This window comes from Strigops habroptila, chromosome 1 (genome assembly GCF_004027225.2).
Source record: "Strigops habroptila isolate Jane chromosome 1, bStrHab1.2.pri, whole genome shotgun sequence".
Lineage (NCBI taxonomy): Eukaryota > Metazoa > Chordata > Aves > Psittaciformes > Psittacidae > Strigops > Strigops habroptila.
Genome location: NC_044277.2, coordinates 144,466,362 through 144,481,230, shown reverse-complemented (window position 1 = coordinate 144,481,230; position 14,869 = coordinate 144,466,362). Strand labels below are relative to the sequence as shown.

The 14,869-nt window shown below is 37.4% G+C and overlaps 1 protein-coding gene across 7 annotated transcripts in view; it reads left to right on the top strand.

Annotated features, from left to right (window-relative positions):
- Positions 1-14,283, top strand: part of NFX1 (nuclear transcription factor, X-box binding 1) — a 51,093-nt gene extending 36,810 nt beyond the window's left edge. For 2 of the 7 annotated variants that reach the window (XM_030485767.1, XM_030485802.1), the window contains exons 21-24: positions 1,529-1,595; positions 3,316-3,461; positions 9,195-9,302; positions 10,368-14,283. In XM_030485767.1, coding sequence (XP_030341627.1) covers positions 1,529-1,595; positions 3,316-3,461; positions 9,195-9,302; positions 10,368-10,443 — 397 coding nt within the window. In that variant the 3' untranslated portion in view covers positions 10,444-14,283. Of the gene's footprint in view, positions 1-1,528; positions 1,596-3,315; positions 3,462-9,194; positions 9,303-9,512 lie in introns of all 7 variants that reach the window. The other 5 variants (XR_003991393.1, XR_003991394.1, XR_003991391.1 and 2 more) reach the window with 5 other exon arrangements.
- Positions 14,284-14,869: the final 586 nt, after the last annotated feature.

Sequence of the window (14,869 nt, the reverse complement as noted above, 5' to 3'; positions counted from 1 at the left end):
TGAAGGTTGGACTTGATGATCTTAAAGGTCTCTTCCAACCTAGTTGATTCTATGATTCTATAGGCTCCTGAAGGGTTGAATATTTTTGAACATATCCCCCAGTCTGTGAGCTGGTTCCTCAGTAGGTTTTTAAATATAACACATCAAGTGCTTGTGGACCCTTGGGTAGTTAGTTCCATTTTTGTTTTTTTTCTTGCCTCCTGTGGTCACTTCACCTTGAAATTCAGGTGTTCATGGCTGGCATTCCATGTAGCATTTGCTTTCTGACTCTCTGGAGTTAAGCTCATCCTAAAGGGATCAGTGGGTTTGGTGGCGGTTGTTGTTGTTTGGTTTTGGGATTATTGCTGCAATATTCTTTCCAAAGCCTCATGCTACATGGCCTGGCTCTGTATTTCACAGCTGAGGTGTCTGGAGGCCCCTTTCTTCTTAACTCTACAAGTTCAGGTGCTTTTTGTATTTCTCCCAATGTAATACTTTTCTCCACTGAAGGTCCAGGAGTTCTGATAATGGATGGGCATCCTCTATGGTCCATCCATTGTTACAATACCTTGAAGGTTTTCCAGTGATGGGCTGAGTCCCATCATGCCAGTGATCAAATGATGTTTGATCATCATTTCAAATCATCAAAACTACTCAACGTTGCAATTTTGCATGTTTGCTTGAGACCACTTGGTCAGCATCCAGAGCTTTAGTAGGGCATCTCCCAAAGATGGTAGTGCCTGCTTTGGTTGGCACTTCTTGACTGATGAAATTCTGACATCGTTCACAAAGTGGTGGTGTGTTGGTATGGAATGGTGCCTGTTTTTGAAGAAATAGGTTATTTACTACTAACCAGCTTTGAGATGTGAAATATTCACATAGCCTTTTTTCCCCATGAGGATGTGCCCTAACAAATAACAACCTTACTTTTGGAGTTAACTTACCTGCTTATTTAAGAACAGAGTCCAAAGCTCACCTTTAGGTGAAAACTTGGCCTACTGTGATTAAGCAAGGTAAAACAAAATCCTTTATATCTCATATCAAGAACATTTTCTTTGCTTGCAAGTAGCCTTATGCTGCTGCTTTTGTTCTTACTAATTAGTTGTGCTAGACAAGTAGGCCACCAAAGTCAGTGCACTTTTCCTCTGTCTTGGAAAAGAACTCTGTTTATCCAATCCCCATTTTTCTGTTTAATCAGGTATTCTAATTAAGTAAATTGGCTCAATGACAAGTAATTTAAAAACCACTGAAATAGCAACTTTAAAATCTATATTACCTGTTTTAAAATGTAGAATTGTGTTGGCAATAGAATTGTATTATAGACTTATGCTGTGTTCTAAGGGTTGAAAGAAAAATAATTCATTATTTTTTTAATTGCCATGACATACTAACCTTTTTGAAATGTAAATAGTGTAATAAATCAAGATGCTTCTGCTTCGGTTAATTGAGTCCTTAAATTTTGTTCTTGTTGAAAATAATGTTACAAAAGATGAAGATAATGTATCTTTGTAAACTCTCACCTCATTTACCTGGAATGTGGTTTTTGCAGGAAGGATTTAAAGTTTGTCAGTGACGTTGAGAAGGAAATGAGAATGCTTGTGGAAGCTGTGAATAAGGTCAGTATGCAGATACTCTGTATGATTTATTGTAAGAAACAGTTTGGTTTGGGGAGGAGTTTAATGTTACTACACTTTATTAATTCTAATAGTTATGAGTTGACACTAGGTCTGTTTAAGCTCCAATAGAGTACACAATTATAAATAGAACAAAATTTTTGGGAGACACAGTAATTCAGGATCACTTTGGTGACAGCCAGGCTTTGTTTAAAGATTCAGTCAGTGCTAGGCTTTAATGCATCAATGATTCTCATTAATTTTTTGATCTCTGTTAATCAAGTATTAATCATTGAAGATGGTGTTTAAAGGGTCAAACTTTGAGGAGGAAGGCCTAGATTCTTCTGATCCGTGTAATGGAGCAGGCTCACAAATTTGTGTATACCTTCCTGCATTTGCCAGTGTGTGAGTTAGTCCTTCTGTAAGGAGACTTGGATTCAGCCACTGTTGTTTGGCAGACTCCAGTATGCCAAAACAGAATCACTGTTTTTCTAGTGAAAGCAGAATTTCATCTTCAGGCCTGTCAGGTGAGCATAGTCCTGGCTTGCTGCTGCACTGTGCCTGACCCAGTATATGTGGTTCAAAGGACAGTATAAACCATGCCATGCTCAGTTGCCCTTAGCTCAAGAAAGAGTACACTTCACGTAGAAAGCATTCATTTCCTTCCCTCTACCCCCTGAGGACAGTTATGTAACTTTATTCCTTCTTTTTTATGTATGATGATTTCTTAAACAATCTTTGTGCTTGTTCACCTGTCTAATGTTCTTGCCCGTTGTTTTCCACATTGGAATGAAAGTCTTTAGGGGGGCCAACTGTGTATAATTATGGTCAGGCCCCTTCAACCTCAGGCACTTAGTAATAGATGTATGGAACAGTTGTTATTACCTAAAGATAATTTGCCCAATGTTGTGTTGCCTGTGGTTATCCTATTTTACATATACCTTTATTATACACACATGTACACAAGTGTATACACACATAGATATTTCTTTATATATAACTGTGTATACCAATGCATATGCTTGTTCTTATATCAAACCAATATATGTACTATATATTAAAGGGCAGCCACACGTCTTGAATTTGCAATATACAGTAAATGAGTCACATCAAATATGACAGAACAAGAGAACTAGAAGGCTCAAGAGTGTCTTCAATGCTTTATTTCTCAGCAGTATCCAGCTATTTGTTAAATAATGATCCTGTAAAGCAGACAAATGTTGTCTGTTAACAAGCATGTACATTGCGGAAGAGAATGAAAGAATGAAACCAAACCAGATGTGACAATCTTCACCCTGTCTGACCTAAAGGGAGAATTACCCAGTGGTAACTTGAGCTTTGATTGTGGTCAGGATGAACCAGTTAGGCTCACATGACAATTCAGTATCTCAAAGATCAGTTCTGCCCCTCAAGCTATTTGAGTATTGCTATTTCATAAGGTACAAGAAGTCCCCATAAGTAAAATTGTATTTGATACATGTGTGTGTGTACTTCAAGGTGATGGAAACAATAGAGAACACATAATTTGGGGGGAATAAATGATCATTTTTAGATTATTTTTCTGTCAGTACTGAGACATTAGCACTGTATGGTAATAATGTTGTTGTAGCAGCAAAATGTTAGAGGTAGAAGCACTTTCTTTTTAATTCTTTTTTTCCTCCCGACCTTGCAAAGGAAAACTTTACCTTTTGTTTTTGTTCTTAACCTTTTCTCTTTAATTCAGGGCAAGCATACAAAGAAGAGCCATTGTTACCCACCGATGAACAGAGATCACCGCAGAATCATCCATGAATTAGCTCAGGTTTATGGCATTGAAAGTGTGAGCTATGACAACGAACCAAAGCGCAACGTTGTTATCACTGCAGTGAAGTACGTAATTCATGGTTGTTTTCAAACCTATTAGTGATTGTTTAAATAATTGGATGGTTTTATTACTTCCTTGAATTCAAGTTCATTTACAGTGCTATCATCAATACGCAGTAACTTCCAGTAGAAATTTAAAGCAGTTTTAAAATTGCTAATTTCGTAGGTTTTTTATTTCCACTAGTCAAATCTTCAGAGAGGAAAACCCAATTAGACGTAAAAAAGCTAATAAAAGATTTTGCAAGACTGTTTTCCATTCATCTTCATAGTAAGTATTTGTCTTTTTGCCATCAGCTGTATTTGATAGAGGTATCAAAGATGATAAATATCATCAAATTTTAAGAAAATTTAATTGCTGGATTTGCGCTGCCTTTGAAAAAATCTGGTATTAGAACTTATTTGTTCTTCATGTGCCACAGAGTATATTCCTGGACAAAGAGAGACCTGGAATTACTGCAAATTGGAGAGATTTCTAAGCAAATCTGGAAATACTTAGATAAGACACACAGAAGGCAATTCATATTACAGAAGGAAATGAAGGAGATATAGCTGGAGAAGGTTGATCTGAATTACAGTTCTGGTGTCACTTGAAGTGTAAGACCCCAAGTAAATCCTTACAAATGCTCTTCTCCATGCTTCCCTGTTGGTCATTTTTGCAGTCACCATCTTTTGACGAGTATGCAATACCAGATTCCTTCTGAACCAGGTTCAAAGGTTACTTCTCAAAGGACATTACCCAGACTTCTGTCCAGACTGGTATGGTGGAAAGGGGAAGGCTTTCCACTCCAAGTTGACACATGTGCTTTACTGTACCTGTCAGTGGTTTCTTAAACTCTTTTACTGATATGAATTTCCTTCTCCTATGAATAATGCTGGATGCCAAAGCCTGTTAAGGAGCATTTGCTTGTTGTTATTTAGTGACCAGTGTTTAAGCTGCTTGTATGGATTTGAACATCCTGGAAGTGTTTTAAGAGCAGTGATCCCTGTAAGGCCCATCCTTTTCCTCTTCCTTCCAAGAACAATAGGGTCAGTCTCTCCTCACGAACAGGGGGACTTTTCAGGAAGGTGACAGGGTCCCTGCACATTGTTCTCACTAAGAAAACCACATCCTGCCACAGTCTCATTGAAGTGTTCTCTGTTGTTCTTCTTCACCCAGGATTTTGTTTGCTTTCAATGAGGTATGTCTGGAGACAGTTCAGGAGTGGTTACCTAGCTGCAGCCTATGTAAGACCAACAGGAACAAAGATCTAAATAAAATAAGTCCCTTGTAACTACATGTAGCACCCTTATCAGATCGTGGCAGTTGCATTCCAGAAGGCAAAAACTGTACATCCCAGTGACAGGGTTGGAAGGAAATCGTATGTTTAGAGGAAACAGATTTATTGTTTGGCTTCTTTAAGTTTTTCAGGTACAGTAACATGCCCAGAACATCTCCAGGTACAAGTTCATTCTGCTTAATAAGTTAACTGTCTACAGCCTTTCTGGTATCTGGAGTTACTTCACATCCAATTTGACAGAAGTTCTTATGGCTTCCTAAGGGTACTCTCACTTTAAGGACTTCTATTCTACCCTTCACTCTCTAGGAATTTTCTCCTCTGCCATGAGGAAAAGTCTTTCTCCCCACCCTTTGCAATCACAAAGGTCTTTTCCCATGACTGCATTTCAATACCTGTAGCCTCTGAGGCTTTCTGAGCAGCGTAAGTACAAATAGTGCTATAGGTCACCAGCCAGGGTGGTTTAAACAGCGGTCCTGCTCCAGAAAAGAGCTACATCTCCTTCTTACTGTTTTTCTTTCAATCTTGGCATCGTTTGCCCTTGGAATAGTATGTGTTACCTCTTGACAGCTTATGAAATAGTATATGTTAAGTCTAGACAGTCTAATTAGGTGATGCTTCATTATTCCACCCAAACTGCATTAGCTTTGGGAGACACTTCTCACAAAAACCTGCTCTGTCTGAAACCTAATGGATCATTATTGCAAGGCTATATGGAGTCAGTTCTGGACAGATGGGTGGGCAAAGAATTTTATAGTATTTTGTACCAAAATAGATCAATCCAAAATTGAACTTCCAGTCTTCAAGGGGAAGGTAAGTTTGAGTCCTGGTTTTCATAGTTCAGTTCTGTACAACAGGCCATCCTGTCAGCACTACCAGTGCCTTAGAGTCAGCAGATAGTTATTTGTGTTCTCTTTGTTCTTCCTTGGAGTCCTGCTAAAAACCTGTCATCTCATCTTTGTTGCTTGGGGCAGGCAGTTGTCTTTTTTTCCTTATTTTGAGAATAAGTTAATAGAACATAGAGTAGCAACTTTCATATCAAATGTCCAAAGTACTTGCAGAGCCTTTTGGTTCCATCTCCACAGTTTTGCTACAACTGATGATAGAGAGCCATGATTTATGTTAGCAGGAAGGGAGGGTCTGCTTTCCTTCTCCTTTCTGGCAATTAATTTGTCAAGGATTTTTTTGTTTTGTGTGTTTTCCATTGTACACCTATTTAGTTGAATTCAGTTGTTTGGTTTTCTTCCAGATGAATTGAATATAATTGGCTGTTTAATTTCTTTATTTCCTTTTTATTTCCTTGGGTTTAAAAAAAACCCAAACAAACAAAACAACCCACAAACCAAAACAACAGAGATATTCACAGAATTTGGGAAGATTGGAGTCAATCTAGCATTGTCCTGTGTGTCACGAAGGTATACAGGAAGTGATGTACCTTTTGCTTGAGTGTGAGTTGATATATTTTTGTCTCTAAAGCCTCTCTGGTTTCATGGCTGGACAGTCTGCTGTATATATCTTCTGCTTTTTTTTGAGCAGGGGACACAAAATAGATCTTGTCAAAGCTAAAACAGAGCTAGGCCTTGATGTGACCAAAGCAAATTTTGTTGCAGGATCTCCTCAAACAGTACAGAAACTGATCTCTCCTCATTTTTAAAGGTTTGATATATTAATCTACATCCTGGGAACATTTAGTTTCAGTGGAGAGCTGCTGTATTTACTTTCTTGGGGAGAACATTCTCTAGTAAGACTTTAGCTAATTATAGAAATAAGTGCATGTGTAGTCTTCCAAGTGTTCCTGCGTTCCTGTTTTCCTGCATTCTAGAACTCTCATTTATTTACTTGTTTTACTACAGAAGCAAGATTTGGCCTGACATTTTAGAGTAAAGACATCTTACTCTACTTGATGAGCGCCTTTCTAGCCTTTCCTGCTTTTGCCTGTTTACCTCCAGTCAGTTGGGTTTCCATGTTTTTGCAAACCACGGTTGATAAAAATGAAAGAAGACAACAAAATATTCTCCTATTTACCTCAGGCCTCTTCTAGTCTTTTCAGATAGAGCTCTACAGTTGAGGTAGCTGAAATGATAGTGGAAGCATTTGGCTTTATATGCCAGGCTTGGAGCTAGAGAGGAGTTTTTACCCATTTTATTAAAGAGGGGAAAACCAGCTGTTCTCAACTGATACTTGCTGTTAGAATGTACATGTTAAACGTAATATAATCTTGGAAAAAAACCTGTGGTCAGTGGCAAGTAACTTTTCCTTTCAAACAAGGAACGCTTGCAGTGTTGGGGACATGAGAACACTCTGAATTGATGATCTATGTTTTCAAAACTTCACAGTTCATTTGAACAGACTGTCAGTACTTGGTTTAAAACAATACTGAAATGGGGTCAGGGATCACCACTTCATATTTTAGTGGACTTCTGACTTTCTTTGAGGATGTTGTGGAGTTTTTCATCTGTGTTGCCACAATGTCACAGGAATTTGCCCCTGTATTTTCAGAACTGATGGAAACAAGACGTGATGGGAATAAGATGAAACTTACTGTTTTTTAAGCTCTGAAATAGAACTGGGGTTCATCTGTGTGTGTACTGATGTGAGATTTGAACTGCTTGGAGCTCTGGCAGAGGCGGGGAAAAACATGAATTGCCAAGTATGTGACCAAGCATGGAGCTCAACACATTTCTGGAATTACAACAATACACAATCTATTGTTTTGCAGCATTTTTTGCTATTCGGAATGTAATTTTGAAAAGAACAAGATGAACTTGAAAATAGGAATTTAATGTGATTAGTCAACACAGGAAATCTCATGGTCTAGAGGGCTCTGCTCTGGGAGGAGCTTGTTCATGAATTCATGAATAAAATTCATGAATAAAATAAGCAAAGAGGAAACATTATTTAATGATTGACATAGAATCACAGAATCATTTTGGTTGGCAAAAGACCCTTAAGATCATTAGTCCAACCATGAACCTAACACTGCCAAGTCCATCACTAAACCATGTCCCTGAGCAACACATCTACACATCTTTTAAATACCTCCAGGGATGGTGACTCTTACCAGTTTCCACCGCAGCCTGTTCCAGTGGTTGACACGTCTTCCAAGAGAAACCATTCAGATAGAAATAGGAAAGTAATCCAGTTTAGTGTACCAGAAGTAGTTTGGTCCTAAAATGTCAGTAGCATGGGTTTAAACTACAAGAAAGGTAAGAAATTGATCTTGAGAAGGTTTAAGAATTTTGATTTGTTCATCTTTTCTGGGGCCAAATAAGCTGAATAAGAAACTGTGAATGGAAAAGATGGTGATAGTGAAGGTTTTCAGTCTTGTAGTTAAATCATAACAGTGACTGGAAGTTGAAATAAAGCAAGCTCAGTCTCAAAAGTGGCTCATGAATTTATAGGAAAATCTATAGGAAGACATCTTCACAGGCTGTTAAAGATACAGTGTGTCTGGTAATTATTTGGAAATTTTTAATTATTTTTTTGTAATAAGATGCCTTTTGGGAACAATCTAGGGTTGGCTTTTAGTTTGTTTTGTTTTTTCCTGGTTGGTTTGGGTTTGGGTTTCTTTAATACCCTTCCCTTTTCTCCAGCCAGTTCAGCCTTTGAGCATGGACTGCCAGACCGAAGTTGAGTGTGATTCACAGCCAATATATGCCTAAAGCATACAAATGTACATGCTGAAGTACACTGTCCTCCTGTACTGGAGAAAATACTACCTTGCACCACAGCCACAGGGTAGCCCTTGCATTGCAGATGATACAAGCACAAGTGTGGTCACAAGCATATAATAGATTGTTACTAGTGTGGAGGGCAGGAATAGCTGATTATTCTTCACCCCAATGCATAATGTTATTTCTGTGATCTTGTTCACCTGGGCTAGCTGAAAAGGAAGAGGCAGTGTTGCTGCATTGTTCCTGGGACAGTGCTGCTTAGCAGGGCTGCTTTAAGTGCAGAGTGAGAAACAAGTTCCTTCACTACCAGAGTTTAAAAACATGTTTCCAAAACATTAGATAACGTTGTGAAGATGCAGTGAACTGTGTTCACAGGATACCAAGTTAAGCTATTAAGTTGTTGCTTCTGATCTTTTATCTGTTCTGTGAAAGAACAGATGTATGTTGACCTAGAAAGCAAGTACTGCGTTGATCATGTTGTGCACTTCACATGCAGAAAGGAAGGAGTCTGGGCACCAGCACTCAAATCTAGTAAGCTGCTTCTGTGTCTTTTACAGACAGCTATCGAGACATTTAGAACACTTGCATATCTTGTTCTTGGTAAGAAAAATGGACTTGGCACACTATTGGTCTCCATCACTGGAAAATTAAATATTTGAGTAGGTGATTTAAGTATACAAGTATGAACTCTGACACCAGAACAGCTACTTACAAATGTAACTCTTTTGCCCTAACTTCTTAATGAATATAATTTCCTATTGAATTAAATAACCTTTCTTTTATTTTCCTAGAGGGAAATCCTTTTGTCCAAGCAATACCTTAACTTCTGTGCTAGATAAAGAAATGCAGAGCAGGCCTCTGGCTCCACCTCCTATTCCTCATTACAAACAAACAGATAAGTAAGGAATTTGTTTTTAAAACTGTGTTCTTCAATTTTGTGCTGAGTTACTTGAGGAGTGTTTCTGAGCTTCATAAAGATTAGATAGTTGGGAAGAGAGGGCTGCTTTGGGGATGTTTTTCACCTTTAACTGTTCTGTGTAAAAGAGTAAGGTCTTACTTGCATAAGATGATTTATTTGGACAGGTAGTAAATGTATTTTTCTTGCGTAGATATGACTACACATTTGGCTAAAGGTGAACTACCATTTTTCTCAGGTAGTGAAAACTACTGAAGATGGGATATACAAGGTTTCTTGGTGAACAGTCTAATAGAACAGTCTTTACTTTGTATGACCTGCCAGCTTCAGGTACCTGTAGTCATCTCATAGTCATGAATTCTTTTAATGGATGGCTAATTCTTTACTTTTCAGATATTTTTTTCCCCCAAAGTTATTTCAAATTAGCATTTAAAATCATGTTCTGTGCAGTCCCACTTGCAGAAGGGAACAGCTTGATTTTGCAGTAACTATTGCAATAGCTATTGGGTGTTTAAGGTGCTGCTGGAACACAAAGTAGGCTATTCTGAGAAAATTTAAGTTGTTTCAGAACTAAGCATCTAGAGCAAAACACATGCCTAAAATGACTGCTTACAGTGTAACTCAGTGTGAATGTTGAAAAGGTTGTTAGTCCTCAGTTCCACTTACTCCTCTGAGATTCCTGTCTTCAGTGACTATAATGAAAGGGGGTTATGTGGCAAAACTAATTAAAAAGAGGGATTTAGCCATTCATTTTTAACTACTAGAAGTGAAATTGCTTTAGAAGTGCTTAATTCTACAAAATTTTCTGTCTTATGGGAAAAAATCTTTACAGTGTTTGGATTTGGTATTACCATGTATTTTTGTTACTCTTGCTTTTAAAAGCAAGCAGATTTTATCATCAGCTCACTTCAACTGAATTTCTTTTCTCTTTCTTTTAAAAAGGCCTGTTGAACATTTAGTCTTCAGTACAGTATCGTTTTTGTAATAAGTATTAGCAGTTTGGGGGGTCTTTTCTGGTAAGTAACTCCTAATATTCTTATAATTTCAGGACTACTGGAGACAGTGGTTTATCCAAACCGTTAAAGGAAGAGCCGATAATTGACTACTTTGATGTCCAGGACTGAATTGGTTGATGTAGAATTATGCTGTGGAAGCTTAGAGGTGAAGACACTAAGTTATTGTATGAGGCGCTTTTTGGTTTATCTGTCAAATGATCAGTTGTTCAGCATATTCATGATTATACATCTAAAGTTAGGTTGATTGTGATACTTTACAAAGTTCTACATTTTTACAGTTTATGTAACTGCATAATACCGAACAGTAGTACAGCTTTTTAAACCTGGGTTTGGTGCAATTTTTTATCTAATGTGCTGTCAGAGTGATGCAGATTTCCATTGATGCCTTTAAAGTGAGAGAACTGGTAATCAAATACATTTTTAGGAGTAGAAAGAACAACAGTAAATCTCAAAAGATTTATTTTGATGTATGTCACACAGCTTAAAATGGACCAGAAGTAATCTGTGTTAAAAACACTGATGGGAATATTCTTAACATGTTTTCATATTTTATTAATTCACTCTTGTGTTAATGTGGTAAATTTGGGACTTTGGGTTACTCTCCTATATGGAAGGAAATGCAAAGTTTACTCTAAGTATGAATATGTACACTAAATGCCCATTAAGTGTTTAGTCATCTTCTTTGGTATCTGAAGATCCAGGATTTGGTAAAGGTGAGGAATTAAGTCTTATTTTGCTTTATCTCAAAAAACCCACAACAAACCAACCCATAAAGAAAACATCATTCACCCCCCAAAAAACCCCAACACAAGAAAATACTTTGTTATTCAAGATCTTGAACAAAATCATACTTTATATATTCTTTTGATGTTCTGTTTGGTTTAATTTGTATTTAGATGTGTTAGCTTGATGGTCTTTGGGTTTTTTTGCATGGTTTTACTGGGGGTTTATATTTTTTTCTATACTGTGCAAGCTTAAAGTGAATGTGTGAAGTTTGCTTTAAGTATGTTATGAATTTGGAACAGTATTTGTAAAAATTTATAAGACCATCTGTCTTAAACTGTTTGGCAACAGGAGGTCTTTGTTTTATGGGAAATGCCATAAACAAAAGTGGATGATGGTTTGAACAGTGAAAGACACCAGAGTGGTCTCCTAGATGGTCAGTTGTTTACAAATGGTAAGTTAAGGTAGCTCTCTGGGAGAGGAGATTGTAGGTCTGATCAGCTGAGGTGACTCAGCTCTCAATTTGAGTAGCATCTGTTCACTTCAGGGGTTTTGAATTGACACTGATGCAGTCTGTTTCTTGTTCCCTGTGGCTGGCTACATGTAGCACTAGAGGCGAGTTCCCTGTACAGCATCAGAGGCTGCTGCTGAAAGGGGCTTAGCCTAACGAAGAAACAGATTTAACAGAAGACTTGTCGTCTGTTGTTTATTTTTCAGCTAGCTTACTACGGTGTGTGGGATCTGTTGCCAAGAAAATGAGAAGGCAGTTATCCATGCTTAGATTCCTTTATAGTTATCACACGACCTTGAGCCTTAACTGTGAAGCATTCTGTGGCTACATTTCATCTTGAACAGCTTGTGAAACATGAAAGAATGAGCAGCAAACTCACAGACTGTATCTGTCCCCAAAATGTTTTGGAAATTAAAATGCATGCTGTTACTGCCTTTTTTTGTTGGAGCTTTTTATTTCACACACAGAAAATAGGCAGTCTTAAATGTTTCTGAATATTTGAAATGCATATACTTCAGGTAAAACACTTACCAGAAGGATTCTCAACCCTCAAGAGTGTTCAGGCTTTTCATTTGCATGTAGTGGTTTAAATTGGTTTGACCTTTTTTGTCTGATTTTTGTGAACAGGAATGAAAAATAAACTAACATAGCTTATATTGCCCTTAATTTCTTGAGCAAATTAATGTTTGATTCTACAACGTGCACTGCTTTGCTAAGTTCAGCTGAAGAAATAAGTTGCTCAGCATCTTTCCAGAAATGTATTTCCTCAATCCTTTCCTTGTGAGGAGTGTTTTTCCAGTGTTTGCAGACAAGAGCCAGCTCAAGGTGGCCAGAATAAGGCTAATTCTGATTTTGAAACTCAGAGCTACGTTAACATACTGCTGTTTTCAAGCTAGTATCATCTGTTAAGAAGAACCTAGATAGTTATACTGCAGAGGTAGTTCTAGACAGGAGCTGATGCAGTTGGTATACCACAGGTAGGCCTAACATTACAGAAAACCAAAGTGATTTAGTTGGGAATAAACAGAATAAAGCTGAAGCCTATTAACTTTTCACACAGCTTCACATAGCTAAAACTTCACATTTGAACCTGTGATTTGAAATTTAAAACTTAAAAATGTTTTAATAGCATTATATTTAGCTCTACTCTTTGGGGTTTTTATCAGATGATGGCTTTAACATAAAAACATGAACCTTGGTGAGATGCACTTAAACAGTCAAGTATTCTGCCACTGCTTTTGATCAGAAAACCCAGGTAATCTTCAGCATCTCAAGATGAGACTAACAATTATTACTGAATCCGTTCATACTGCAAAGTCATAATTCTTATCACTAAGCCTCTAAACTACATGAATGTTAAAACATTTTTATAGATGTCTATGTTAAACATCTCTAAATTATGGCTGTTGGAGTGTATCTATAGATATGAAGCAAGTCACATGTATAGAAACATTTATTTTGAAGTAGATTTTAATAACTTGATTTAAAACATGATACCATCCGCTTACCTGGGAAAGTAATGCCAAAAATACAGTATTGATGTCTTTCTTCCCAGTACACAGTTACATAGCCTTAAGAAGGAACTCAGCGAAGTTTAACAGTGGTGCTGTCCTCTCTGTTCTGGTTTGCTTTTGCTGCAGTGTATCTGTGAGTACTAAAGGCTGTAGTTTTGATATCTGTGGTAACTCATCTTCGTATTGCACGTGTGCCTCATGGAAATATTTTTCAAATAGCTATTTTGTAAATCTGAGCTGGCCTTTACACCTTTTATCTAACAGAAAAATGAGTGGATAAAAGATATCTTTGCATCGGTGAAGTGAAGTCAGTGGCAAAAATCCTATTGGCATCACCAGAAGCAGCCTTCAGCTTCGATATGCGTGTCACTACTCCACAGCCCTAAGAATAATATTGTTTCTTGTACATTTATTTGAAAGAAGTACTCTGCAATAAGCATATTTGGAAACAAATTATGTGATGTCAGTTGGAATTCATGCAACTTCATGAAGTGCTTTTAAAATGGTGTATAAAATAGGCAGATCCTTTGGCATTTGGGCTGTGCTGTTGCCTATCTATATTGTTTAACATGTTTAAAGTGCTCTGAATATTCAGTGCTTGGGTTTAACCTAACATTGTGTAAGATGCTTAAGTAGTCTTCAATACCACTGTTTCTGTGGCAGTTTTGTACAGTACCTGCCGCATAATGAAATGAGCAAAGTAAAATTGTTCTAAACCACTTATTAAGTTATTTGTTGGAAGTTTTATATTTGACTTGATTTTTTTTTTTTTCTCTTTCAAATTACTGGTTTAAAATTTCTTTCTTTATAAACGTGAAATAAATCCAAGTTGAAAGTTCAGTGCTTTGGAATTGTTTGGAAGCTTTGTCTTGGTATTCCAAAGTTGGAAGACTGAGATATGGCAGAAGAAGAAGTAAAGATGTAAATGGAAGTCTGGGAAGTCCTTTTCCTCAAATTTTGAAATATGAAGTGTGATTTCCTGGATTTGAAGTGATTTTTTAAATGAATGCTGCAAGAAGAATGAAGCAAGTAAAGAGGGTCTCACTGGGAAATGGAGAATAAGGATTATCTGCTACCATATTGGGATTCAGAAGTACAGGAGAGGTGATTATTTGAATAGAAATGTACATTTTGGTTATCCAAAAAACCCTTTACTATGTCAGCCTAAATGCTACTTGGCAATAAAATGTATGATTTTGACTCATCGTCCCTTCATTGGTGTTTGCCCACTGTTCAGTTATAATGGTGACTGTAAACAAGAGTGGTATGGACAGTGGGTGGGGGTGTAAGGTCTAATATCACTTAAAGGTCCCTGTGGGCAGTAGGTTTAGTAAATTAGATGACAAATGTTGTGGAGTGGTGATGAAAACTTTGCCAACCCAGTTCAGTAGGTGGCAGGGAGGCTCAAAACACTTAAAATCAGAAATTAAAAATTACTTGAACCGCTTCCTCCTGAAACTTTTATAATAGCAAGTAATGCATCTCCAACAGCGAAAGCCACAGAAACAAAGAACAGCAGCAAAAATTACAGTGGCCTGACCCGGTATGTCAGATGGAGTGCAAGATGGCTCAGAGAAATTCAGGAGATGATGTGAGATTAAAGAGTTCTTGAAAGACAGCTGGAAACCTTGTGTCTTGCTACCTCACCTGCCAGTAAGTTTGGACTTTCTTTTGGGGATATTTTGGAGGATGAAGGTGGCACATTGCAGGTATATAAGCACTGCAAACCAGATCTTCATTAGAAATCTCTGCCTGAAAAAAATACTTGCACTTCAGTTGAGGACTG